This window comes from Chaetodon trifascialis, chromosome 6 (genome assembly GCF_039877785.1).
Source record: "Chaetodon trifascialis isolate fChaTrf1 chromosome 6, fChaTrf1.hap1, whole genome shotgun sequence".
Taxonomy (NCBI): Eukaryota; Metazoa; Chordata; class Actinopteri; order Chaetodontiformes; family Chaetodontidae; genus Chaetodon; species Chaetodon trifascialis.
In genome coordinates, this window is record NC_092061.1 from 12,109,853 (window position 1) to 12,136,229 (window position 26,377).

At 41.7% G+C, this 26,377-nt stretch overlaps 1 protein-coding gene across 1 annotated transcript; it reads right to left on the reverse strand.

The window, feature by feature from the left end:
• Nucleotides 1-884: 884 nt before the first annotated feature.
• On the reverse strand, nucleotides 885-25,742 carry pgm5 (phosphoglucomutase 5). The gene is made up of 11 exons (XM_070964569.1): nucleotides 25,182-25,742; nucleotides 23,024-23,186; nucleotides 22,717-22,863; nucleotides 22,285-22,410; nucleotides 21,985-22,175; nucleotides 20,650-20,804; nucleotides 13,307-13,422; nucleotides 9,493-9,628; nucleotides 8,652-8,835; nucleotides 4,430-4,567; nucleotides 885-2,252 (listed from the first exon to the last, which is right to left on the reverse strand). Exons 1-11 carry the CDS (start codon nucleotides 25,437-25,439, stop codon nucleotides 2,163-2,165), a joined length of 1,704 nt encoding a protein of 567 aa, XP_070820670.1. The 5' UTR covers nucleotides 25,440-25,742; the 3' UTR covers nucleotides 885-2,162.
• Nucleotides 25,743-26,377: the final 635 nt, after the last annotated feature.

The window sequence follows — 26,377 nt, forward strand, 5'->3', positions numbered from 1 at the left end:
TCTCAGATCTTTTATTTGAACTCATGAAAAATGGGAGCAAAAACAGATGTGTTGCCTTAATATTTTTGTTCAGTTTCTAATGAAAGTCTGCTCAGAATGGCTTTATGAGCAGGGGAGTTAATTTGGATATAAACTAAAAATTATTTGCAACTGTGACGGTGGTTCGTTGAGTGTCTTATTATAATGTATTCGTATACTATGGTCGTGACCACAGCCAATAATGTCTTTGACTTGAGAGTCTTTGCAGTTCACCACAATAAAGATACAGGTGGAGCAACAATGTCCTGCAACTTTGCTGCTTGTTGATTTCTGTGCACAATATAAAAATGAAAAGGGTGGATCTAAATTGCTTTGAAGTGCTTTGAAGATACGTATTCATCTAATCATGCCCCTACCTATTTGACACTTACCTCTGACATAAGAACAGTTTCAGCTGAAACCTAAACCGATAAGTGTCAGTGATCCTCATCCAACCTCTGAAATAACCTCTGACATTATAAAACAGTTGGATGGGGCAATAACCTGTAATGGCTTACAGGTAATGTCTGCCTGACTGAGCGAACACATCCTTGCGGATATCCATTGGCATATCCTCAACTCATAATGACGGTAATCAGCGTGTTTATGAGTTCCTACTCTGCGTGTCTCATTCAGGCCGTGTAAAGATCAACCCTCTTCATTTCTTATCTCAACACAACAGCTTCAACACATTTCACACTTGGTTCAAAAGCAGGTGCTGCGCTCAGCAAACAAAAGCCTCCTTTTCCTCAAGGATGTTCAATCACCACATGATATGTAGTACCAGCACAACACAGTGCTCTTAATTATGAAGAATTTGTTTAATTAAAATCCAAAAATGCCTAAGGGCAACATAGAGTATCTCACACTGATGTATTTTTATTTTTCCCCCATCAGACCTGTCCGATTCAATTAAAAAAGGCAAGTACTACACACAAAAAGTTTATTGGGATTAAAAAAAAGAAGTAATATATTCAAATATGGTTATACACATTCCCAAAGGCCTAAACTGATCAAATAAAAAGCGAAGCCTAATAAGTAAACAATTTTGAAATACATTTATTTTTCATCTGCAACCCAACCACCAGAGTAAATGTTGGCCTTGTACATTTCTGCAAACCACAGATTTGTTGAAACTTTTCACTTTTTACCTTCAAACTTTACATTTCTTCACATTTCAGTTTTAAATTTTATGTTGTGGCTACAGTGTGGTTGAGGCCTGCTTAGGTTTAGGCACAAAAGCCACTTGGTTAGGGTTAGGAAAAGATCATGTTTGGCTTAAAATAACCAGTTTTGTCACAAGAAATGGGCTCAGTCATCTCACCAAGCTGTCACAATGCAGAAGCGCTCAATGCCAACATTTTATTCAGCAACTGGGCTGTTTCCATTACCTGTTACTTCATTTGCTATGTTGTTATTTTTCACTTTGAATGCTCTGTCCTTAGGTAGTAAACATAAGTCGAGATATGCATTGACATTAAATCAAACATCAACTAATTGCAGTTCACTTCACTGATATATGAATTAGCCTGTTTTATTTTACACTGAGACAACAGTTTGATTACATCTGTATGAAATGGTTGAAAAAAACAAAACACTGTGACATACAGTATATGAGAGGGCTGCTACAAGCAATATGAAAAGTGAACACTGTACTGTTTTACAAAAACAGCGTAGTGAATTAAAAAATAACTCTCTTTGGCTCCCGCAGTCAATAAATCTTGATAAAAGCAAGCTGCAAACATTAACAGTCACTTTCAAAATATGTCTGCTGTTCACATATTTTTCATTATTTATCCATGGCAATAATTAAATAGCCTCCCTGGTTTAGACACTGAATAATTTGAAGTTTTCCATTGCTGACAGATGACAGTGGTCAGTAAACAACAGTGAGAACAGTGTGAAACATTAACTTTCGTTTTGAGAGATAAAGCACCCTCAGTTTAGTCATCATTTAACGGAAAATGAAACATGAGAATGAAGCCACAGAGAGTGGGTTTAAAAAAAAGGCAAATAAGCACAGGAAAGAGCATTTTGAAGGTATTTTTCTTGGTGTGAGCAGGTAGATGCATGTGTGTGTGTGTGTGTGTGTGTGTGTGTGTGTGTGTGTGTGTGTGTGTGTGTGTGCGTTTGTGCGTGGTTGCTCATGTGATGACGTTAGGGCCGCGGCGCCCTGTCCTCTCGTGGATGTTGGAGATCTTCAGGGCGATGGCAATGAGGGGACCCAGCACCACCTGCAGAGAGGAACCCACCACGAAACAATCAGCAGTCATGATTCAAAAAGAGGGAAAGTTTCGAGGATAACAAAAGTGTTTCTAATCTTTGAGGTTTCACCCATCGGGCTTCTCTGTGTTTTAGCTGTGACCACCTGCTGGCGCACAGTAAACCTCTGTCAGTGCATGACAGGATTTCATAAATCTTTACTGTTTATGACCCTGTAAACCTGTAGCATCACCACGAGTTTCTATGACTTCAGGTCAGCTGGTAAGTCAGGAGTCTAGTTTAAGTTATCTTTTCTTCGTATTGTCTCTGTTGCTTTGTGTTCTTTTGCACTGCTTCTGTATGTTGTTTGTTTCTATAGCAGAAATCACTCCCCAGCACAGCTCAATCACTTCATAACTGTGAGATGATTACATCCTCGAGTAGACATCGACCTGGTCTTTCTTTTCTTGTGCAAGGCAGCCATGCATGGTGGATATCATGTGAGTTTGGGGCCCAAAAACATGATGCAGATAAACTGATAGCTTAACAGATTCCAGAGCAGATAACCTTCTTTAATGTGTGTCAACCGAGCCCTACAAAAACCGTGTCAACATGGACGTCAGGAGCATTTTACAAAGGCTTCAGTCCAGTTCGTCATTCCTAAAATTTGTACAATGGGAACACTGCAGTGTAATAAAGAAATTGTATGAGTTGCTTCATGACAGGTGCACAACATGAGCAACGTGGAGCAAAATATCTTGTTTATCATGTCTTAAACTTACATGCACATATTCTGAAGACTGAAATAAGACTTAGAATAAACAACAGGATGTTTATACAGCCTGTAAAGCACAGTATATGAATATATTTGCGCTGCTAGTGTGCACTAACATTGTGTGAGAATGACTGATTCAGGAGTTATGTGTTATGGTATTGTTTTTAACCCTTTGCTGCACGGGGTCGTATGATGGAGTAGAACATAGCAGCACATATTATATTGTGTACAGTAAGGATGCAAACATAACTACAGTGTAAAACCACATGAAACACTGAAAAATTCTAATGATGTCATGTAGTATACAGCCTGAGTATATGAAAGGATATTATGCAGTACCTTGAACCTAGCATAATAAGCATGTTGTCTAATCATGTACATGTCATGTCTGGTGATTCAAAAAGTGGCAGGTTAAGGGGCAGAATGATTATGAAGTGAATTTATGATCTAATATTAATGATAGATTCAAAGAGTTCAGTAAAGGTCACACAACAGGGACAAGGAAAATATGACAATGTTAAACACGCTTGATGAATGAATCCACTTTTCCTGAGGACAGAAACTGGGACTCTTTGGATTTATGATACCACTTTGATACTAAATCAATACACAATCAGGAGATGGCTGTGCTGTCCTGTATGTCTGAAATTCTTGCACCTGAGTTAAGTTGAAATTGTAGCTCATGTGCTCAAATGCAATCAACTTTGTTGCTCAAGTTTACATTTTTATAGCTCTGCAACATGAAGACATCATTTGCTTTCCAACTAGTAAAAGTAGGAAAGAATGGCAGAAAATGGGATTATCGGTCGAAATCTAAATGAGGCTGTTTAGCAATCATGATTGCGGCTTTACAACCCCTGGGTATGGTTAAAGTACACTACCTATTCCAATATCCATTACAACATGAGAGGCTAGTGTTGCTAATCTATCCAAAGTCTACAGGTCATTCAATTTCAATAGTGCCACATGAAGCTGCGTTACGCACCATTATTGCATGATCATGAAATGGCATTTCACCATCACTGCAAAGGCTGTACTGCAACTCCCATAGCTGCAAAGATCAATGTATTTTCCCCTTGTTGTTCAATCTAATACAAACCACAAACTAAACTGATAAATCTATATATCCTACAGTATATTATATATGGAAGAGAGAGCACTGTCTCATCATAAACATTACTCCTGTCCTGATACTATCTGATATCAGCCAATAAACATTAGATTTTATCTGTTTTATGGTGACTAAACTGACAGAATGCTGCATTATCAGATTCCTTCTGAATGAGTGAACGTTTCAGGCCATAACATTGTAAAGTGACAGAGCCCTGCTCGACGATCCACAGATAACATAAACAGAGGTGGACGTGCTCCACGTGCACACGCAAACAGAGTCAGATAAAATCTTGCAGACACATCATCACACTCTCTCTGTACCTGTGTCTCTCTGCTCTGTCTCTCAGGGTCTCTCTCGAAGCTCTCGGCGTAAATGCGGATGGTGGCACCCGTCCCTCCACCGCTCCCGCTCATTCGATACACCAGACGAGCCGCGTCAGTGAAGACGATCCTTAAACCCTGGAAACATAACAACAATCATGATCAATTTAACTATTCATGTGTTGTTTTAATTTAGTGATTTGCTTTCTCTTCACTCAACTGTCACAAACAGCTAATAAGGCCAGCCAGTACCAAATATTTCTATATTTCTGATAAATATTATGTTTATAATAATATGCAATGCAGAAAAGCTCCTTTAAATTCCACAGCAAAAGTTTTTGGCACATCTGCTTGATAAATTAGCAAAATGACTAATGTAGAATAATCCCATTAGCACTGCATACTAAACAAAATTTACAACTTCATTTTACATACAGCATAAAAACCCATGATGAGCTTCATCACACAACATCAATCTTTTAGTATCTGATTATGAAGTGTTAAAAGTTTATCTGCTTCTATAATTTAAATAGGGCACTTAATTATTCATTATTTTCCAATCATGCAAATTAGCTACACTGGTCGTATAATACAGGAAAAAATGGTTATGGAGTCAGTAAAAAGAAAAATCTGCAGAAAAGGTACTAGTTCTTTAATATGTAGTAACTAAGAACATCCACTAGATGTCACTATCATTGTGTGTTTTAGGATTCCTTTACAATCTGTGAACCCTTGCATCCTCCTCAGTACTGTCTATAAAGTTACATAAGGTCATAACCACTCTAGTACTTCAATGCTATTCCAAGAAACTTTATGAACTCCAGCTGAATTGATTTCAACAATTGACGATTTTCTTCTGTAGCTCATATAGGTCGTATTCCAGTTTCCTTAAGTTTCTGAGAGTGAAGAACAATTTCTCAACAACAAAATAATAATAATAAAAAACCTTTTTAAAGACCTCAACAGCCTCCACTGTCAACGCTTTGAACTTAATCTCTACATTTTCAGGAATAACAGGATATTGTTGCATCAACTACAACTCTCGCTGTCTGACGTAAGGAAGATAAGAGTCTTTGACGAATGGATGTGTGATGACTCTTATCTGTCCTAAATTCCACAGTGCCTCTTCCCTCATCCCATTAGAGCAAAAGTCAAGCTCAAGGGGAAAGACAGCACTATGTTTTGAGAGAAAACAAGGAGCATGAATAAGAGAAATGTCCCAATGGCTTTACTGAAACACACCCCAGACACACTGTACATGTCATGTGATCACCTTGACGGACTCTGCTGTAATTGCCCAAAGCAGTGCTGTCAAAACATTCACTATCATAGGATTAAGGAGTATTATAGGAATTATAGGAGTAAAAAGTCAAGTGGGTGCCCTGCCCAGGAACCCTCTCTCGGACCAATAGCCGTTAACCTCTTCAAAGAGTGACTCAGCTTCATCGTTTACAGACTGTGGTAATAAAAAGCAAAGTTACTCTGGTCCGCTCGCCTTACTCCTAATCTGACTTTGGCTCTGGAGTTTAAGCCCCGGTGAGGAGGGACAGCGATAATAAGAGATGTCCGTCCGCCTGTCTGTCTCTCTGTCTTTTTGTGAGTGTGTCAGCTCATCTCTAACAATAGAGCAGCAGTTATCAGGAGGCTGACTAATGCCTGTAAAAAACAATGTCGGCTGCAAAGCTCAGGGGCCTTGAGTGGAGTGCATACCAGCCACAGTGTGTCTGTCTATCTAACTGTATAAAGGCAAAACGCAGTGACTTAGCCACATTTTTGGTCAAAATTGAGTAAGGCTAAGAACTTGAACTTGACTTTTTGATATCTGTTTTACTAGAAAAAAATATTTTAGCACAGATATGTATAATTTCTATGAAAACTGAATCCCGGCTGTGTAATTATCTGGCAACTGCACTGCTCCTGAGAGAGCGTGTCAAGCTAGCTAATGTTACTTAACGCTAGCTAGCAAGAACACTATAGCTAGCTAGTGAGCTTGCAAGGGTTAGCATTAAAGCTAAAGCTTATGTGTGTAATTTATGTTATTCAGCGGCTGAACTATAGTTTTAGTGACATATTTACATTTTTATTATTTTATATTTATATCATATCGTTTGAATAACAATCGTAGACAGCTACATTTCATTTCATTTCAATAGGCTATGGACTGTAAATAATCAAAACATCATTGACTTTCTCAACTACTTTAAATGGATGGGGAAGCTGAACACATATTTTCCAAAAATTACCCATAAACATAGAGCAGTATCTGCATATGGGTATTCTTTAGGCTCGATGGCAATGATTTATATTCTTCTATTCATCTATCCATTCGTCTACCTGCTATCTATCTGTGTGAAATATGCAGACAATGCAGAATGAATTCAGTAGTCGACTACAAAAGGCTGCCATGCCTCTGCAGTGTAAATCCCTAATACCCTGTGTGTGTGTGTGTGTGTGTGTGTGTGTGTGTGTGTGTGTGTGTGTGTGTGTGTGTGTGTGTGTGTGTGTGTGTTTGTATGTGCCAACTTATCCCCCCCACACTTGCAGTGGAGAGACAGCAAGTGAGACGACAGCTGATATAATTCTGTCCTGGGAGGAATGTGTGCTGTAATAACACACACTGGGGCGACTGGGATGCTGAGGATTTGCCAGTGAGGTTAAATGACATTCTGGGGTGACTGACTAACTAGCTGTGGGGCTGCTGTAACCATGGTAACACAGTGGAGTAATTCACAGCGGGACAGCGAGACCTTTAGCGCTGTTAAGGTACATGAGGTGAAGTGTACCGACAAATTGTAGGCACAACCTTGCCACCAAACACAGGTGTGAACACGTGCAGGCCGTGCAAGCATGTGCACGTGTTCACACTTATGCACAGGGACAACTGACAGATAGCAGCGCGTGTGTGTGTGTGCGCGCGTGGTATTAGGTGGGGCAGAGGCAAAGAAGTGTTGACGCCAGCGATGAGTTTCCACACATTTCTGGGCAGAACAGGGAGTCAGCTGGGTAAACTTCACAGAGATTGAGGGGGGAGGAGAGGAGGGAGGGAGGTGGAGGACTGGGAGTAGTCTGACCGAGAGAGGTTAGTTTCCTTCAGTGTATGTAGGGACATGTGTGCTGTATGTAATGTGCATGCATGTATATGTTTATGGTTTGAAGATGGAAGATAGACTTTCATGTCTAAACACGGAACCTCTCTAATGAGACATCACTGAAGCCTCGTGGGTGGTCTCGCCCACAAAAAGGCTGATGAGTGAGCACATGACTGCTAGAGAAGGTGTTGGTGTGATTGGGTGTACATTTGGACTATGTCTTTGGGCTGATCCCATGAGAACTGCTACATAGGCTTATCTCCCCATTCAATACTATCACAGTGCTTGGGTGCTGATTCAAATATATACTGTGATTCTTAGGTATTGAGATTCAATATAGTGATTTATTGCCATCACTTTTTTAACACTAGATCATGTGAAAAAGTTGAATCATACACTTCTATAAACTGTAGATCATGAGTCATATTTCCAAAAACAATATGCAAAACATGTCAGTCTGTCTGTCTCAGTTTTCATTCAGCAGCATCATGGCCATACAGCCTCTAAAAGCCATGAATAAAACACTTTTTGAAGTAAAAGCCTACATTTGGCTGTTCCTGCTCATATCAAAATGAATATAACCCCTGAAAAGCGTAAAACAGTCCTTCCAAAAACGTGGACTTGTCTGCTTGTAGAAGTGGTGGATGAATGTCTCCACCTAGTGGTGGCTGTATCTGGGAAAAAAAACCCATTTGGAATTTGAGTTTGAGTTTTGGCCCTTTGAAGTTGCCGTAGCTAGTTAGTGCATAGTGTTGCAGCTGCACAGAAGTCAGCAGCTATTGGCTGCTTGCCTGTAAGCATAAGCACTATATATCACATAATTGGGAATCATACACATTTGGTCTTTTACTCATAAAAATGAATTAGAAATGAGTAAATCTAAAAGAAAAAGAAAGATCTAGATATACGTTCTTTTGGACGCTTAGGTATTAGAAAGATCTACAGTAGAAAGAGCAGCCATAACCGTTAGCTCTATCTATATGCCACGTCATGTCTTCCACGTTTAATTTCCTTTCAAGTTTTGAAAATGTTATGGATGTAAATCTCCTTTTTCACTCCCCTGATTTCACTGCATATCCTGTAACATAAAACACAGAAAAGAAAGAGAAGTTCTTCTCTTCGCCCACACTGACCTGGTTTCGAGCCACTGTTCCATCCACGGGGTCGATGTACTCAAAGTTGTCGGCCCTCTCCACGCTGTATATGTGGTCTCCTACGGCAAACTTCTGGCTGGTGAATGCTTTGTCTGAGATTACCGCCTCCAGATCCCTCATCAGGTAAAAGGCGGCGCGTGGGTCCAGACCTTCATAGTCAAACCTGACAAACACCGACACAAAAACACGTAAATGCAATGCAACCATGGCTAATGTTGGAACACAGTGAGAGGAGATAAACACAATAAGGCAATTTATGGTATTACAGTGATGCTTAAAATGGCCCTAAACTGCAAGAGATGAGAGGTCTGTCAGGGTGATTGGTTGATTTTCCTCAAAATGAAGACAGATGTTTATGTTTAAAGGACTTTTTGGGTTCTGGTCCTTGGCCTGTCCTGTATGTCCTCTCCATCTACATGTTGTGGGAAATCTGCATTAGATTAGGAAACCTCTCTGTGGGAACATGAAAAGCTGCAGCAACTGTCAGTGGGAACATTGACTGCAGTAACTATCTGTGACTCTCACAAGGGAGAAGTTAAAATAAGAACAAGTGACAACCAGCGAGGAGGAGGAGAGGAGAAATAGACGAAGGTGAAGGCCTGGGAGACATATTTGGCTTTGGTGGGGATACGAGGGATTGAGACTTTTGGGAAAAGAGAATCCCAGAGCTTGTAGATTTAAATAAATTCAGGATATAATGGCTTAGGAAAGTGGCTCCGTGATTAAAACAAGAACAGACCAATAAAGAGATAAATGATGGCATCTGATCAAATACATTATGAATGCACAGCTGCATATTCATGATATTTAGTCCTTTTACCTGCAGAAGTAGTTGCGTCCAAACTTGGCCCAGTGTTCTCTGACAATCAGCTCCACGCCCTGTTTCCTGGCGGCCATGATGGACAACCACGCCAACACCGACCACAAGCCGTCTTTCTCACGAATGTGGTCTGAACCTGGGGGAGAAAGACAACACCAAAAATACTACAACTCTTCATAAACTTCACACACTTTAATGAGCTGAACCGAGGGGATGAGAGATGACGTATAGCTACAACGCAACTCTGCTATGTGGCTAATCTAATTTTGGTTAGCTTAGCTTAGCACCAATGCTGGAAACAAGGGGAAGTAACTAGCCTGGCTCTATCCAAGTCACTGCTCCTTGCCAGGAAAAAGTCCAGCATATAACATCCCATAGCTCAAAGCAAACATCATACAACAGTCAGTGAGCGTAGACAGGTGGCCATTTTTTATCTTTGGAAAGAGGCAGGCAAGCTGTTTCCCCCTGTTCCCATTCTTCATGCTAAGTTAAGCTAACCATCTCCTGGCTCCAGCTCCATGCTTAACAGACAGATATGAGAGTGGTGTCAATATAATCCAGGGAAAACCCCAATAACAGACCTGGATTCTTAACATTTTTGTCCACAGAACAATGTATTGATCCACAAGTTATAAAAGACAGTTCAATTTAGCTTAGTATTCAACTCTCCTGTATGCAACAGAATGTCAGGAAGAGTGATCTGGGATCGGAAATGCATAACTAATGTCTCCTGCTCCGCACCCTAAAAGACACACGTGCACACAAAGAGAGGAAAGGCTCACACCCTTGTTCAGCCTCCTTCACTGGGGAGCCATCTATCTGTGCTCCAAAACAGCTGGGCAGTAAAGGTGTCTGTTAAAAGGACACTTTGACATTCAAATATGATGGAATGTGTTCCTGGTGTTTCACGGCAGAGCTTGGAGCAGAAAATGGACTCAACTGTGAGGGATTACTTTAAGTTAAATGGACACTTATTTTGATGCTATCATTATGTGTATTTTATAGCAAACACATATCTTGGTTTTTGTTTTCTCCCATCAAACTCTGAGAAGAAGACGTGTACTTCCTCGCTCTGTGTCCGGCTCTGGCAGCATACAGCTGTTAGGAAAATGACAGCTATTATTTAATCCCTGACTCACTGCCTGTCCTCCTTTGTCCCACTCTCTGGCACAGAAAGACAGTGAGGGGTCACTTGGTAAAATGTGCAAATTTAATTATTATACAACCGAAGCTCAATCAGCTCTCTTCCATCTACACTGTAAAAAATGTCAGAATTACAGCTTCTCTTCTCAGCTCAACTCAAACCTAAAGGTGGGACACTGTAAACACAATACTTTGCTAATCCTCTTTGACATATACTGAAATCAGTACAAAGACGATATATTTAATGTTTCACCTCATTAGCTTCATTGATTTTTGTAAATATATGCTCATTCTGAATTTGATGCAGCAACATGTTTCAAAACAAGTTGGGACAGGAGCAACGAAAGACTGGGAAAGATGTGGAATGCTCCAAAAACACCTGTTTGAAACATTCCACAGGTAAACAGGTTGATTGGTAACAGGTGATAGTATCATGATTGGGTATGAAAGGGGCGTCCTGGAAAGGCTAACCTGCAAAGCAAAGTTTGCCACTGTATGCTCTGTGTGTGTGTTTGTGTGTGTGTGTGTGTGTGTGTGTGTGTGTGTGTGTGTGTGTGTGTGTGTGTGTGTGTGTGTGTGTGTGTGTGTGTGTGTGTGTGTGTGTGAGAGAGAGAAAGTGTATTACAGTTAGCAAAGAGCAGGAGTGGTGTACAGCTCTGATGATTTACTACTCAGGGCTCTCTCTGAGCTTTTGGCCTTACATGGGTAGACAACGAGGGCGCTCCCGTAGGCCTCTGCGCTCTCTGCATCTCTGCTCCTTCCATTGCTCTCCTCCTCGTCAATACTTCTCATATTTGGACTCTTCAAACTCCCACTGCTCTCTTTCCTACACGCTTCTCTTCTCTACTCTCTTGTTCACACCTGCTAACATTTTTCTTCCCACTTCGAGCTTTTCCTTCCTTGTTCCCTCTCTTTTTTAAAGTTCAACATCATCTCCCATTAAAAGAACGAGTCTGAGAGAAGGAGAAAACCAAAGAAAGATGAAAACTGAAACTGAAATATGTCAGAGCTGAGAAGGGCAGGAGAAACGGAGAAGGAGATGTAAGTGTATTATTTGTGGATGCACGTTGTTTATATTTTCTGACTGTGTGTATGTGTGTCTGCTTTTGCATTTATAGAAAACATTGCCACTGGAGGCCTGTCTGTATGTTGTGCAGTGATTCAGGGAGCCCCTGTCTCCTTTTATAGCAGAAGAATGGGGATTATTTACACATGCAGTCAGGGTCACAGCCCTCTCATCTATTACGCCTCTCTGACTGGAGCTACAGGCAGTCAGGATGCTCTGCTTACAACTCAAGACCGGGAACAGGCTGGTGAGTGCATGGACGAGACGGGAGCAGGAGGATTGTGAGAAGATTTTTCACCTTTAAATGGAAATGGTGATTTCCGAAACACTTGGATGTTATTTCTGTGGTTTAAGTCATCATTCCAGGCAGTAATAATAACATTGTACGCTGCATATTAATTAACGAGATCTGGCAAAATCACTGAAATTCCAGAAACTTGAGCTGTCAGACAGTGGTACAGGCTTTAAACAAAACCCCCAGGCTAGTCAAATTTATTTTGAGAGCCAAAAAAAGCAATCAGTGAAATTATACAATTATTCAATAATGATGACTTCCTGATTCAGGTTTGACCTATTCTACTTACCGTGCCAAGGGCCTAGGCATAGAGCGGGTCATATGCTGTACAGATTATAAACTTTTTCAGGCAAATTTGTGATTTTAAGCTGTATAGATATAAATGGCTTATCTTGATTGTAGTTGTGGAGTTTTCCTTTGCAATAACAGATTCAGATGGCATTCAGTTGTTGAATGTGGCTCAACTTTTCCTGCAGCACATTGCACTGTGCTAACCAGATTCCTGAAGGATACAATTATAGAGTTGTTAAATCCTGTCTCTGTTCAAGCGGCCATGCAGTTTGATGGTTTGATACATCAAACTGAGCTTTCTGGGTCATATTTCATTGTCTCGCCTTAAAGGACCAGTGAGTAGGGAATAGGATTGAGTGGCAGGTGGTGAGATTGCATATTGCAACCGACTGAATACCCCACCCCCAGCGTGTGGCTGTGAGAGGCGTTCTGCCAGTAGATCCCCATATCTTACACACCAGTCCTTTAGACAAACCTCAAAAATCAATGCAGCCATCTGAACGCCCAGTTACAACCTCTCCTATCATCTGATCGCTTGTGTTTATTGCTCCATCAGACTTCACTGCAGTGATATCACCGAGTTCCCAGAAATTACTTAGGTGAGTGCAGTGTTATCATAACCAACATTAACGATGGCCGATACTACAAAAATAAGACCCACGTTGGAATAAACCACATTTTCCCTTTAATTTTGCGTTGACTGGACAGACTTGCTGTGCGAGTGTTTCAGTGCACAGTCCCTGGTGCATAATCACAGTTAGCAGCAGCTGGCCAGTGCAGTCTTCTAGCAGTGGCCTTGTTTGCAGCAACAACAGTTGCTGCTGAGGGGAGGGGATTTCTCTGTCACACACCCACTCACATTTTCCAAGCCAGTCCAGGGATTCGAATCTGTGACCTTCTCTTCACACACTGAAAGGTTGCTCCTGCCTTGTATCTGTACTCATCTGATGACATTCAACACTGACAAACCCGTGTTGTTTGGATTGTGAGTGAGTGTGCTGTGGCTTAATAGAGTGTACCTGTCCCAAAGCTCTCCTCCCCGCAGAGGGAACAACGCCCAGAATCCATCAGGTTCCCAAAGTACCTCCAGCCTGTGGGAGTCTCATACAGTGCCAGCTTCATGGCTTTGGCTACCCTACAAACATGAAGAGAGAAAGAGAGAAACAAAAACAAAGCTAGTACTTTATGCTCACAAACACACAGTCTCTTTCTAATATCTAATGCCAGTCTTTCCCAGTTCTGATATCGAGATACGCTTACAAACAATCCTCTGACCTTTGAAATAAAGCAAACCAAATGCTGTATGACAAGCAGAATCTGCCAGCAGCTCATCCAGTAACTTAATAAGGCAAAGGCAGCAAGAACAAAGTGAGTTAACCTTTTAGCTGATGTTTGCTTTGAACCTGAGCCATGTACTCGCATAGGGAGAGGAGGAAAGGGAGTATGTATATGTGTGTATGGATGTGAATCTAGTGTATGTTGCGGTCCCGGGGATGAACGTGCTGACAGTGTGGGAGACCAAAGAAACAGACTAGAGGGGAAAAGAGCAAAGAGGAAGTCTAATAAAAGTTTTCAGTACAAATTTAGAGAACAGTAAGAGGCTGGATATGATGGAATTACAGTAACATGATCATGAAGAGAAGCTTTTTTAGGAAAGGGTTGACACATTTGGACAAAAATGAAAATAACAATAACGTAATTGTAAATAAACTAAATCAGCAGTAATTAAAATAATCAGATCCTGGAACAGAGTACTTTGACATAGAGCCAAAATCCCACCTCCTCTTTAAGCTAGCGTCTGTTCTATGTTGTACTAGCATCAACTAAGAAGCTGCTCGTGTGCTTTTCTGTCCATATTCTAAACTAAAGGGGTAATAATAAGCATGACGATTTGCATTCAGTAATAACATACATATGAGTCAGCCATTGGCTCATGGACACGGTCATCGCTGGCGTTAAGAACACCGAGATCATGTTCTCATTTTTGTTACTGGAAACTGAAGGTTTTCATGAGGATGTGGGAGAGTTTACATTCTACCACTTCCCGCACAAAGTATGCATGGTGGATGTATTAAAGCTTTCCAGCCATTCTGCCATTCACTTTAAAGGAACTTTAAAGGCGCTATGATCAATATCTTAAACATAACAATGGATGAAATGACAACTTACATGTGAAAGGAGTCGCTCTTAGTGTGAACCCCATCGAAAATTAACATTGAACTCTGCAGTTCCCCTCAGTTCTATGGAGCACTTCAACAACATTCAGCTCATTGTTTAGCTTTTTTTACAGCCCACAATTGTTTTGGTTCACTCTCAACACTCTCATGGCACAGTTTTCAGCAGCAGGATGCACCTGTTCTCAGCAAAAAGAAGCTCTGCTAAACCCAATGGTCTGCTACCTGTCTGGCGCCAAAAGGCAGACTAAGTTAGCGACTAGCTGGTGAACATAATCCAGCATTTAGCTGCTATAAAGAGACAGATATTTCCCTCAGGAATTGGTGGAGACCAACCACAGAGCTAAAAGGAGAGTGATTGTTAAATGCGCATCGCCGATGCTCATATATCTTATATGATTATCCACAAAGAACTAAGCTCACATGTTTTAGCTTTTCAGAACACTGACAAAAAAAAATCCACATTTCAGAAGGGAGTAAAACAGCTGATAGCGAGCTGTGGGAGAAGGACTTCCTGATTTGAATAATTTGAGATTGAATAACAGGATACATTTAGAATTAATCATCCGAACTCAGGCAGTCTCTTTATTGATGTATTGAAAGTTACCATCCCAAGCCTGCTTGCAGAGATATTTCAGTTTGCAACAAAAATAACTACCCAGTGTCCTCCCCTTCCCCACAGATCACCACTCAACCACATCATCCACACCTCCTCAGTGACCGCTGTAAAACGTAAACACAATTCCCAGGACTCAGAGAAGAATTGCTGACCAAAATATTCAATGCAACAAAACAGTTATTGCTCCCAAAGAAACAAACATGCAGAGCTGTCAATCTCAAATGCCTGCACTGTGGGATGCTGTAGGAATTTACAGCGCAATGTGTGTGGATGTGGGTGGGCTTCAGGGTTTTTAAGTGGTGGTACACATCCACACAATCAACATGCACATAAATAAACCCCACGGTGCCCTGTGCAGTTGTTTACATGAGGATGGGATAAATTACCAAATAAGAGTAACCAGCTTTATTTCCCTCTGGGGAAGCGAGAGCTGGAACGGAAAGCCTGGCATTCCTGAAAGAAAACAGAAACTCTGGCCTTCTGATGAGCTTTTGACGTTTTAAACGGCACGTCCACGGCCAACATAAGCACTGAAACTGACCCTACCAGTGCTCAGTTTTCAAACCATGTTGCAAAAATGCGTGGACAAAACAGTGTGAGAATATTGAGAATCCCGTTTTCTCAAGTTTGATGATTGCAGCAGCTGAGCTTTAGCTGAACAACAGCATAAACCCTGGGGTGGAAAAAACACACACACACACACACACACACACACACACACACACACACACACACATACACAGCCTTCATGCACAGATTAAGACTGAGAGAAACAAGCAAACACTCAACAAACAAGTTCAGCGTTGCCTTTTCTGTACTTATGGTATGACATTCCTCAAACACAGTCTGAATTAAAGTATTTTCTGGTTAGTACACACAAACAATTTAGGCAAAAATACCAACATATGCATATTTAAACAGACACAATACACTGTTTCGGGCCAGCCAGGCTCAGTGGATGCTGCCTCTCTCTCCAAAAGCATTTGCCAAAACCAAAAAATTCTGACAGATGAGTATGATGATGGAGGAATAAACTTGGAAGGTTTCTAATTAGGTCTGTAATCCCTCGTGTGTAGGTGTGACCTCTCAACTGTCAGGCAGCGTTGCAATGTCCATTTTCTCACACTACTGGAAACAGGAAGAATTTCTGTAAAGAGTCGATGTGTGGTCAGCCACCTTCATCGTATACAAGTCATTTTCAAGGCATAAAATTCAACTGCAGCGTTGAGTTTTTAAATCAAGTCGGTTTTCGACACCAGGATTGACTGTATGGAAGCTGGAGAGTGCCACCAGAATAATTGTTTTTAAGGAGTTAGGAGTCCCACAGTTACTGCCTTGTATATTTTTTCTTTCTACTCTGCAAAACACTGTATTTATAATCCATATTTGATCATGTGCAACTCAATATTTATTTAGGCAACAGTTTTATTTAATCAAGTTTTTTCCAGTGGTGCACTCTCTATACAACATGTGGCATTTTTGACAATTTGGAAATTTTCTAAAGCATTTTTTTGCAGATTGGAGAGCATTCCAGCCAGAAATGAGGCTACTATAAAAACAAAAAAGATCTGTTTTTTCTGTAAGATAAAATGAAACTGGAAAAGTCTTCGATGCTTTGCCCCCATAAGGTGAAGAGCAGACAGAGATTTCATCAGGCTCAGCTATGTCTACCTTCCATCATCTCAAAGCTCAGTTTAATAAACATACACACGAACTGATACACACATCTACGGTCTGACTTCACAATGAGCACACACACACACATACACATACATACACACACACACACACACACACACACACACACACACACACACACACACACACACACACTAATCAACCAATATCTCCTTTGTTTTCTCGCTGCCTTTATCTTTGAGCATATCTCTCTCGTGCATCAGCAAATACTAGGGAGTAACGCGAGGGATGAGGTCTTTCTACATCTGCGGAGTGAAATATTGCCAGCTTTGGGCCTTGGCTTGATATTTTACCCAAACATAGCATCCAGTGCCCTCTTTCCTCACCTCCCCCTCTGAAAAGAGCTCAGCCTGGATTTAAAAGCTTGAGACTGGCATTCAGACAAAAAGTGCAGCAAGCTGGAGCTTTACTTGGGCTTGAAATGTGAGTTCTTCTTGACCTGAACTGGACAACACATTAGTTTAATACACTGAAGATAATGCTATAGTAGCCAATACTGAAAATACTTACTTACTAACACTTAAAGTTGGAGATGATCTCTGAAAATGGTCATAATTGTTATTTACATTGTTTTGTGGAATAAGTACCAAAATAGTTCAAAACTGGGCTTTTCCAATGCTGTGTCAAAAATATATTCACTGTCTTATAATATTATATTAGGGGGAAAAGTGAGTTTGTTGTGCCAATGTTTAACTTGGCTACCTTCTGCATCTCGCTCCCTATCAAAATATTGGTGTATAATACAGCATTTGAGCCTGATGACAGTGTTTCACAGTTTTTCTGAGGAGGTTCTTATTTCAGTTTTTTCAGCATATAAATGAACTAAAACCTTGGCAACGTTGCATGGGAACACAAGTCCAGCCTAACCAAAACTGGTCTGGTATGGTGTTGTTGGGTTCAAACAGAGCAAATGACTAAGGAAGTTGAAACAGACAGCTAAAAGTGATGCAAACATGGTCAAAAGTGGTTAAAGTACAAATGCAAACTTGACCAAACCTACTGAAAAAAAAAAAAACATAATAAAAAAATAATTCAAACATCCTACATACTATTTATTAAGATTACCATTTCTTACTTTACTTTTTCTACTTCTTATTCTATCAAAACATCACGAAAAACACTGAGTGCTCAGGGGCGCTGGGGGTGAAAATGAATCCATAAAACACACCCTGTGGTGGTAGCACATCAAGTCTTACGAGATCATTGGCAGCTGTGAGATACTATACAATCTTCTGATTGCCTTGGTCATCCTAGTAACCAGCACAACAGCAATAAAAAAACAGCTCAGCTACAGCTCAACCTTAAACATTTGACCTCTCTACTGTGCGCTGCTAATCAGCAATTCAGTACAAGAACTTGGACTTCATCCTGGTAACGGGAGGCACCCCAGTGGCTCAGCCCTCTCTTCTCCCTACATCCTCCCATCCCTGGAACAGTTAAAGGAGAGGCAGATGTTTCCTTTACCAAAATCTGCCTCCCTCTCTCTCTTCCTCCGACCCCTCCCTTGCTCCCTGCATCAGGCCTCGCTTAGAGAATGTGCAGTGAGACACAGAGAAACTGTCAGCCTATCCAAGAATGAAAGATTTAACACCTGTGACTCCAGCCTCCTGTCCAAACCGTGCACAACAAAATATCCTCAGCTCATCTTACCACGCTCTCTTTCCCTGTTGTTTTCCATCATTCTCTCTGGACACACACAGATACATACAGTATACACACCGTCACATTTATCAAGGCTTTTATAACACAGTTTGCTTGACTACGCATAAACACGCAGCAGGGAGGTTTGCTCAGTCTAAACACTCGGCATACAGACACACACACACAGGCTACTCACTCTCCTAAAAAGGCCTACGCTTGGGCCAACTCCAGGGTCCAGCACCACACTGCTAAGTACTTCAACACTTCCTGGAGTTTGTCAAAGATGTGCAGATATGTACATTACATGTCCAGAGGGTAGCAGTGCTGCATTAGGAACTTAAGTGGTGATTATGAAGCTAACAAAGTGACCCTGTCCCGCAACAATATTAATAATTAACAGTAAGTGCTCATAGAAGAAGTAGGTGTGCTTTGTATAAGGAACAAAACAGGAACAGGAACAGGAACAAAATGAAAATCTTATATAATGGAATTTATTGCAGCTCTTCAGAAAGCCGAGAGCATGATATTATCTGTAGTTTGAGCATTATCTGTAACAGACATCATACTGTAAGGTAACTCTAGTTCTTAGCTGATTGCACAACCGCATTAGAGCTTTCAGGAAATTAAATCTATACCCCAGGCATCAAAGCAAAAAAGGCAAATGCTGATAGTAAAGACAAAGAGGGATGAAAGAGAGATTTTTAGCAGTAACTAATGAAAAGGCCATTTTATCTGCGGTAAGTGTTTTGACTGTATGAGAGGTCTATGGCTTGGATTTGTAGTGGGTCATGTGACATTTGTGTGTCTTAGGGCTCAGTCTGTGTGTGTGTGTGTGTGTGTGTGTGTGTGTGTGTGTGTGTGTGTGTGTGTGTGTGTGTGTGTGTGTGTGTGAGAGAGAGAGAGAGAGAGAGAGAGAGAGAGAGAGAGAGAGAGAGATGAGGCAAGGAGCCAGTGTGAGCAAAACTTTCAAGCAGCTTTTCAGTGTGATCATTATGATTTAACATCATAAGACACAGCCTGAGGCAAGGAGCTGTGCAACACCACACAGTGTCCATGTGATGTGTGTGTGTGTGTGTGTGTGTGTGTGTGTGTGTGCGTGCGTGCACGTCTGAGTGTGTGTAGGGGGCTTTACACTAACAAAGATGACCACAAATTGTGTGATACATCCCACTTCATATGTCTAAGCATCACTTTTCCTTTGTAACTGTGAAACCCAGAGAGATCAGGATTTGCAGTGAGGTCACTTCCTCAATGTCTGCCAGTGCTAACACATACTAACACACACACTCACTCACACATGCGCGCACATTCAATGTGCATGTACACACAAAGACAGACTGTCTTATACACTTTCTGTATAGGTCAACCAATGAATTCGGTTCATATGCAAACCATCAGAGTAATTGGAAATCTTCTAAAAATGCCTGCACATAGTGCCTTTAACTAAGCAATTTTAGTTGCCGTCCCTCAGCTGCTCTGTTATGGAAGTCCAGGACTGCTAATATCACAATGAAAAAAGATTTACTCAAGTTGATACTTCATGCATAATGTGAACATTGTGCCTACTATGCTGAAGAAAACCACAAATATTTCCTCCGCCCCAAAAACGGGAAGTCAAACACAGGTTTGTTTACACACTTACTGGAGTCAGCAGGTGAAATTCTTAACAAATTAAGAAAAGTTTAAATGCAATGACTCAATAGATTTTGAATAGGTTTTATGGACTCAATATTTTATGTCGAAAACTACAGTGAACAACAGTGCATGGGCACTGAATCTATATTAGCTTGTTGAAGACAATACTTGTTTGAAATACAGTCTGAACTAACTATAGCTGATCTTTTCTGGATCTCTCATTGTATTAAATGACACATTTCCACAGAGCAGCATTCTGCTGAAGCTTCAGTGGGGTGCAGTGCTGGGATCCCTCCTACTGGAACAATGTTAATGGGGATGACTTTAGCTGTGATCACATCCTCTCACTCAGCACCCTCTGCTCGGCTCTAGTCTTACATAACGGACAATATTTATAGGCTGTGAGTAAATGTGTGTGAGGGGGGTTGTGCGTATGTGATCTCAGAGTCTTATTCATAGTGGGTGAGTCTTCATCTGAGAGTGTCGTCCCTCTCCAGAGACTGGGCTGCTGCAGGAGTTGGACAGAGGTTGAGGTGGTGTGACAAGAGAAGGCAAAATGCCCTTAGATCTAGAAGTGTGTTAGTGTGTGTTGTACCTGTCGAGGGCGGTGCTTGTGGCCATACTCCTGGCAAAGCCCTTGGCTCCCAGCTGTCTGAAGTAGGGGATGGTGGAGAGGTTGGCTGCCATGATGGCCACCGAGTCTGACGGGTTCACAAAGAATCCGTTTTCTCCCAGGATCATGTAGCGGTCCTGAAAATGTGAAAAGAGCTGCAATCAGACTAAACTGAATTGATCAATCTACTAGCTCATTCATCCATTGTTATCAAAAAACTATTAAAAACACATCAATAAGTCACACCATTGCACTGAGCAACATGTTTCCTTATTACAATGACCATGGAGACTGTAAATAATCACTAGCTTAACGAATGTGCATGAATCCACTGCTGAAAATAGTCCCCAACAAATGCCCTGTGGACTCCATTTCAATAAAGTTTGCTTAAAACTACAGTGTGCAGCTGTTTTAGGAAACCACTGAGCTCTTTTGAAAATAAAAAGCTATATATTTGTGACCACATTTTACTGTACATCATCAGCAGGAATAAATGGGCTTGGAGCTAATTGCAATCCACCACTGGTTCCTCTTGGGACATTTCTGCTGTACAGAACAATATGAGACACAAATAAGTCATAGTATGATTTGCCAACAATTACTGTTTAGAGTTTGGAATATATTGATTGTGGTATTCTGTAACAGTGACTCCAACGAAGAAGCATTCACCACCTAAGATTACAACCGCCGGTGCTAATGACTGTGAAGATACTGATCCTGGTGGGAGAAACTGAGCAGATATGACATAATTCTCTTGATGCTATCCTAATTGACTTAGTAAAGGGTGTGTGTGTGTGTGTGTGTGTGTGTGTGTGTGTGTGTGTGTGTGTGTGTATATACAGTAGAAATGACTAATGGATGACATTGTGGAAAAAGTGAGCTGCTAGTTGGATCATCATGGACACAGTATTATTCAGCTCCCATTTCCCTTCTTCCTGCTATCAATGGGCACACAAACACAAATGAGAAACAAATGAGGCTCTCTCTGGCATCTGTCGGTTGAGTCTCAATCATATGGATTTAGCCTTAGAGGTCAGTGTTTAGGATTTAGGGAGATCTATTGACAGAAATGGAATATAATATCCATAATTATGTTTCATTGGTGTATAATCACCAGAAGTAAGAACTGTCATCGTTATCTTAGAATGAGCTCGTCATATCTACAGAGGGAGCAGATCCTCTTCTACAGAGTCCGCCATGTTGCATCACCGTGTTTCTACAGATGCCCCTACAGAAAAACCACATGCTGGCTCTCCATCCAGGTGAAATTAGGACTTTTTTTGAGCGTAAGCATCACTCGGACATCCGACGTCTTACCCCATCTGCGTCAAAGGCAGCTCCAAAGCCGAAGTCACCTCCTTTCATGGCATCTACTAGAGAGGTGGCGTATGTCAGGTTTGGCTCTGGAGGTCGGCCGCCAAAGTCCTCCAGAGGGACACAGTTGACAGCAGAGTTAGCAGGAGCTCCCAACTCGTCACACAGGATCCTCCGTACATAGGGGCCCATCACTTTAACACAACGTGAGGAGAGAAGAGAGGAGAAACATAAACAGTTTAATCTCCAACATCATTAACAACAGCTCAGGGGGTATATAGTCCAGATGATGAATTGTCTCACCTCCGTTCATGGCATCTATGTGTATCTTGAGCTGATCTGGTCCCGTGAGAAGACTTTTAATGGCATTAAAGTCGAAGATGTTTCGCAGCAGTTGTAGATACACTTCGACTGAGTCTACAATCTCCACTAGAAACACAGAGAAGAGATGATTGCTGCTGGATGCAAGTGTGTTTGCCTTTATGCATTTGTGTAAATGCCAGTGGGCTTCCAATACATACAGCTGTGTGCCTAAAATAATGAGTATTTTTATAGGAAACGTGTGCAACTAACAACTAACTAACACATTTTTAATGACACTACTTACAAATTATAAAGCCTTCATACAGAGTGCTTTATTAGAAAAAAAGCCTTAACATTTAAAAATTTTAGTTGGCTCTTTTATTTAAATATGTACTAATTAGTCAAAGACAAATGAGTGAGTGAGCATTGCACCTCTGAATGGTTTGAACTTGTTCTCCAGGTCAAATTCGTGTCTTCCCAGCCTGGACAGGTCGATGCGGAGATCGGGGCAGATGGCGTACTCCTCCAGAGTCCGGCTCACCTGGTGGATCCTCTCCATCACTGTGTCCGGTGACGGGCCTGCCATGCAAAGAAAGACAGAAGCGTAAACTTACTAAACAATGGCCTTCATTTTTGTCAGCTAAGAAACATCCCTGATTTTAGATGGTTTTAAACTCCCTTTGACTTAAAACTGTAAGAACTAACAGGCAGAATCTGAAAAAAGACTCTCTTTCCTCACCTCCATTTGCCACATTGAACTTGATCCCAAAGTCTCCACCAGGGCCTCCGGGGTTGTGACTAGCTGTGAGGATGATCCCCCCTATGGCCTTGATCTTCCTGATGATGCAGGAAACAGCAGGGGTGGACAGGAGGCCATTGTGGCCGATTACCAGACGACCAATCTGCACGGCACAGATGTTAACGAGGAGCAATGTCAGCTGCACATCAACCCAGGATAATGTTTTCTGATCAGTTACAACTGTCTTATAAGATGAAAGTTTGGGGATCTGCTCTCTGTTGTGGCTGCCTTGGATGTTTCTTGAATGCTGTGTAAATACAAGATTAGGCTTTGTTTGAAATAGTGTGGAAAAACTGACCAGGGATATGAAGCAGAAAAAAACGTCTGGTGGTGTTTATGGAGCTGGCTGTGACAAAACATAAAAAAAACACTTATTTTTTTCTATCCTGACCTGAAAATGTTCAAAAACCCATCTGTCGAACTGGACCTGAAAGCAGCGCTGGCCCAAAGCATCTCATCATTTTATAGGTGACTAATTGACAGCCAGCTTTAAACAGCAAATGATCTGCCCCAAGTGGGTGCCCAACTACCAGAGCTGGACTCTCTATTTATAATTTCTACACTACTTTTAAAGCGGTAATACCCCCAGCATCCAATAATTCCCCTGCATATCAGCTATTCTAAATAAAAGTGTCCTCACTGGAGAGGAATTTATTCTCCTGACGTCAGTGTATCCTCCTAACATCCGCCACGCTGTATGTGTATACAAAGGACAGATAAGGAAAGTGAGGAAAAACCCTGAGAAATGCGCTCATTTAGCCTGCTTCAAGTTGTGTGAAATGACCAAAGAACATGTATAAAACAACCCATTATTTCCCACTATGTTTAGATTTTATTCAGTTATAGCGTAAGACGGATAGTCCATGCAGAGGGTGGGTTATGGTTAAGTGCTGCAACTATCCTGACTTCTGGTTGAGTGCCATGTGACAGGGGATCCCCAAAGCATAAAGTCTGTCTCCGGAGACTTGGAACAGCTCTCAGATCCTACTTTCACAGTACGCAGGCAGGAAAATAGAGCAGGATGGATGGAAGTGCTGATAAGGCTGACATCAAGAGACATTTGGCTGGGCCAGCAGGAAAAAAAAAACGGACTGATCTGAAAAACAAATTATATTCCCTTCAGATTTTCCTTTGGAACCTGTCCAAATCAATCACAGAGATCTCAGGGCAAGCCTTTCAAAACGAGCGGTGGGGATTTCTCCCTCCTCTCTCACTTTGGCTTCCTTTTTTCATTTATCTGCTGCTGACACTTAAAGAGTTCAGGCACATTTTGGATGGGTGACAAGTTTAGTGTGTGCTAGTACTTTCACCTAAAATGAACTTAACAGCGTGAGCTTAAAGTGGTGTGCGGTCAGGATTGAAACGCTAAACAAACTGTCACATGCAATATGTGAATATGTAATGCAATTAGAAAATTCAGATTTTTTTACTTGGTTAGAAAAGACCCCAAAGTCCTATTAACCATGTTTTTGAGGACGTGGTGGAACAATGTGTCACCTATCCCTGTTCTTGCTGAGTTTTCTTGCTCTTAAAACAAAGTGTAGGTCTTTTTGTGAGCCCTCATCACAGAGTGCACGTCTCTGAGTGGCGAGCAGTTCAGTGGAAGAGTGATTTTTCTCTTTCTTTCTAATAGTTTTACAGGCCGAATGTGAGGCTATACTTTACAAGAAAAAGCAAAGATTTGAAAAAAGTCTGAAGAATAGTCTTATTTCCAACACTCTTGTGACCCTTAAGATCCTGACCCCTCGTTAGAAACCTCTGGGCATCCACAAAGAAATAGAAAGTGTGATACTTTTGTTGGTAGGACTTTCACAACCATCCTTGGCAGGTTTATTAAATCTTTGTTCTCCACTGCAGTGATAAACTGCTAAACTCTAATTGGGATCTACCTCACTGATGACTGCGAGCTGGCTTCATTTTTATATGTTTACTTGTAATAATTCCTTGTGAAGGCGCACCAGCGTGGATTCATCTTACTCCAATCAGAAATTACAGAGATCTTATCTTGTGCATGACTAGAAGTGTTTGCAGTATGATGGTACAGTGGAACAAATGCTTCTGCATGTTAAGACTGGTGGTCGCCCCCCTCCCTTCTTACCCCATTGGCAGCTGCCATCTGCACAATCACCTCGGTGGCAGCTCGGCTGAAGTAGCGGCCGTCGCTGCCCACCACCATGGTGCAGCCCTGTCGGTCCCGCAGGTCGATGGAGGACAACAGGCTCTGGATGTAGTTCTGCAGGTAGTTCTTCTTCCCCTCGAACACCGCTGTCTTCCTCCGCAGCCCGTTGGTACCGGGCCGCTGGTCCTCGAAGGGGGCTGTTTGGACCGTCACCACCGGGATCGGGCTCGTCTCCATCCTCCTCGCCGGGACCCAACGGGAGGACTCCGATGAAAGAAGTTGACGTTAGTTTAGGAGTTTGCTGCTGGTGGTATCTGTCCACAGAGGAAAGACAGCGGTAGCGTGGAGAAATAACAGCCCAAAGGTGAAGCCTGCAAACAGTTGCGGAGGAGGAGAGCGGTGACAGCGGCCCCCCACGGGGATGAGTTGACTAGAATGAAAGGAAACCAAAAATGTTCTCGCCTCGGCAACTTATGTTAAAGCCTAGAGAGCAGCATCCCTCAGCACTGAACTTCACATTCAGCAAAACGCTCCTCTGCTGTTAGACAACTCCCTCTTCTCCTAATAAGCCTGAACGACTGACTACAAGAAAAAAAATCAGGGAGGGCCAGAATCTTCAAGGCCCACAATCAGCTGAGCCTCCGGCCAAAAATAGACCTTTGACTGATGGTAGAGGGGAATTGTGTCGGGACCGGTCTGCAACCGGATACCGCCTGTGTCTGTGCTGTCCGGTATGAAGGCATGAGCAGCGGCTGTGGTCGCTTATGGAGTTTATAAGTGACAAATGACAGCCGAGCTTCACTCCTCAACAGCAAAGTTTTTCCTTTTTCACTTGAGTCACATTTGTTTCAGGGTCTTTTGTTCCTCGCCTCGCCTTGTCCTTTCTCTGATAAATATTTTTATACAGCTTATATATAATTAATAAAAAATGAATCGAATCTGTGACATTGCAATTATCACATTTCAGTCTCCACGAAAAGAGTAGGGAAGGCCTTTACATGAAATCTGCGCCGTTAGTCTGCGCCAATATTTGGTAAACAGTGCGACCTGGTGGAGGCCGGGAGAAGGAACTGAACCACGACACATTTAACAGAGCGCTTATGATATTGGTCCAACAACAAACTGAAGTAATAACCAAGCAGATATTTCCATGTTTTGTTGTAAATGAACTTTAG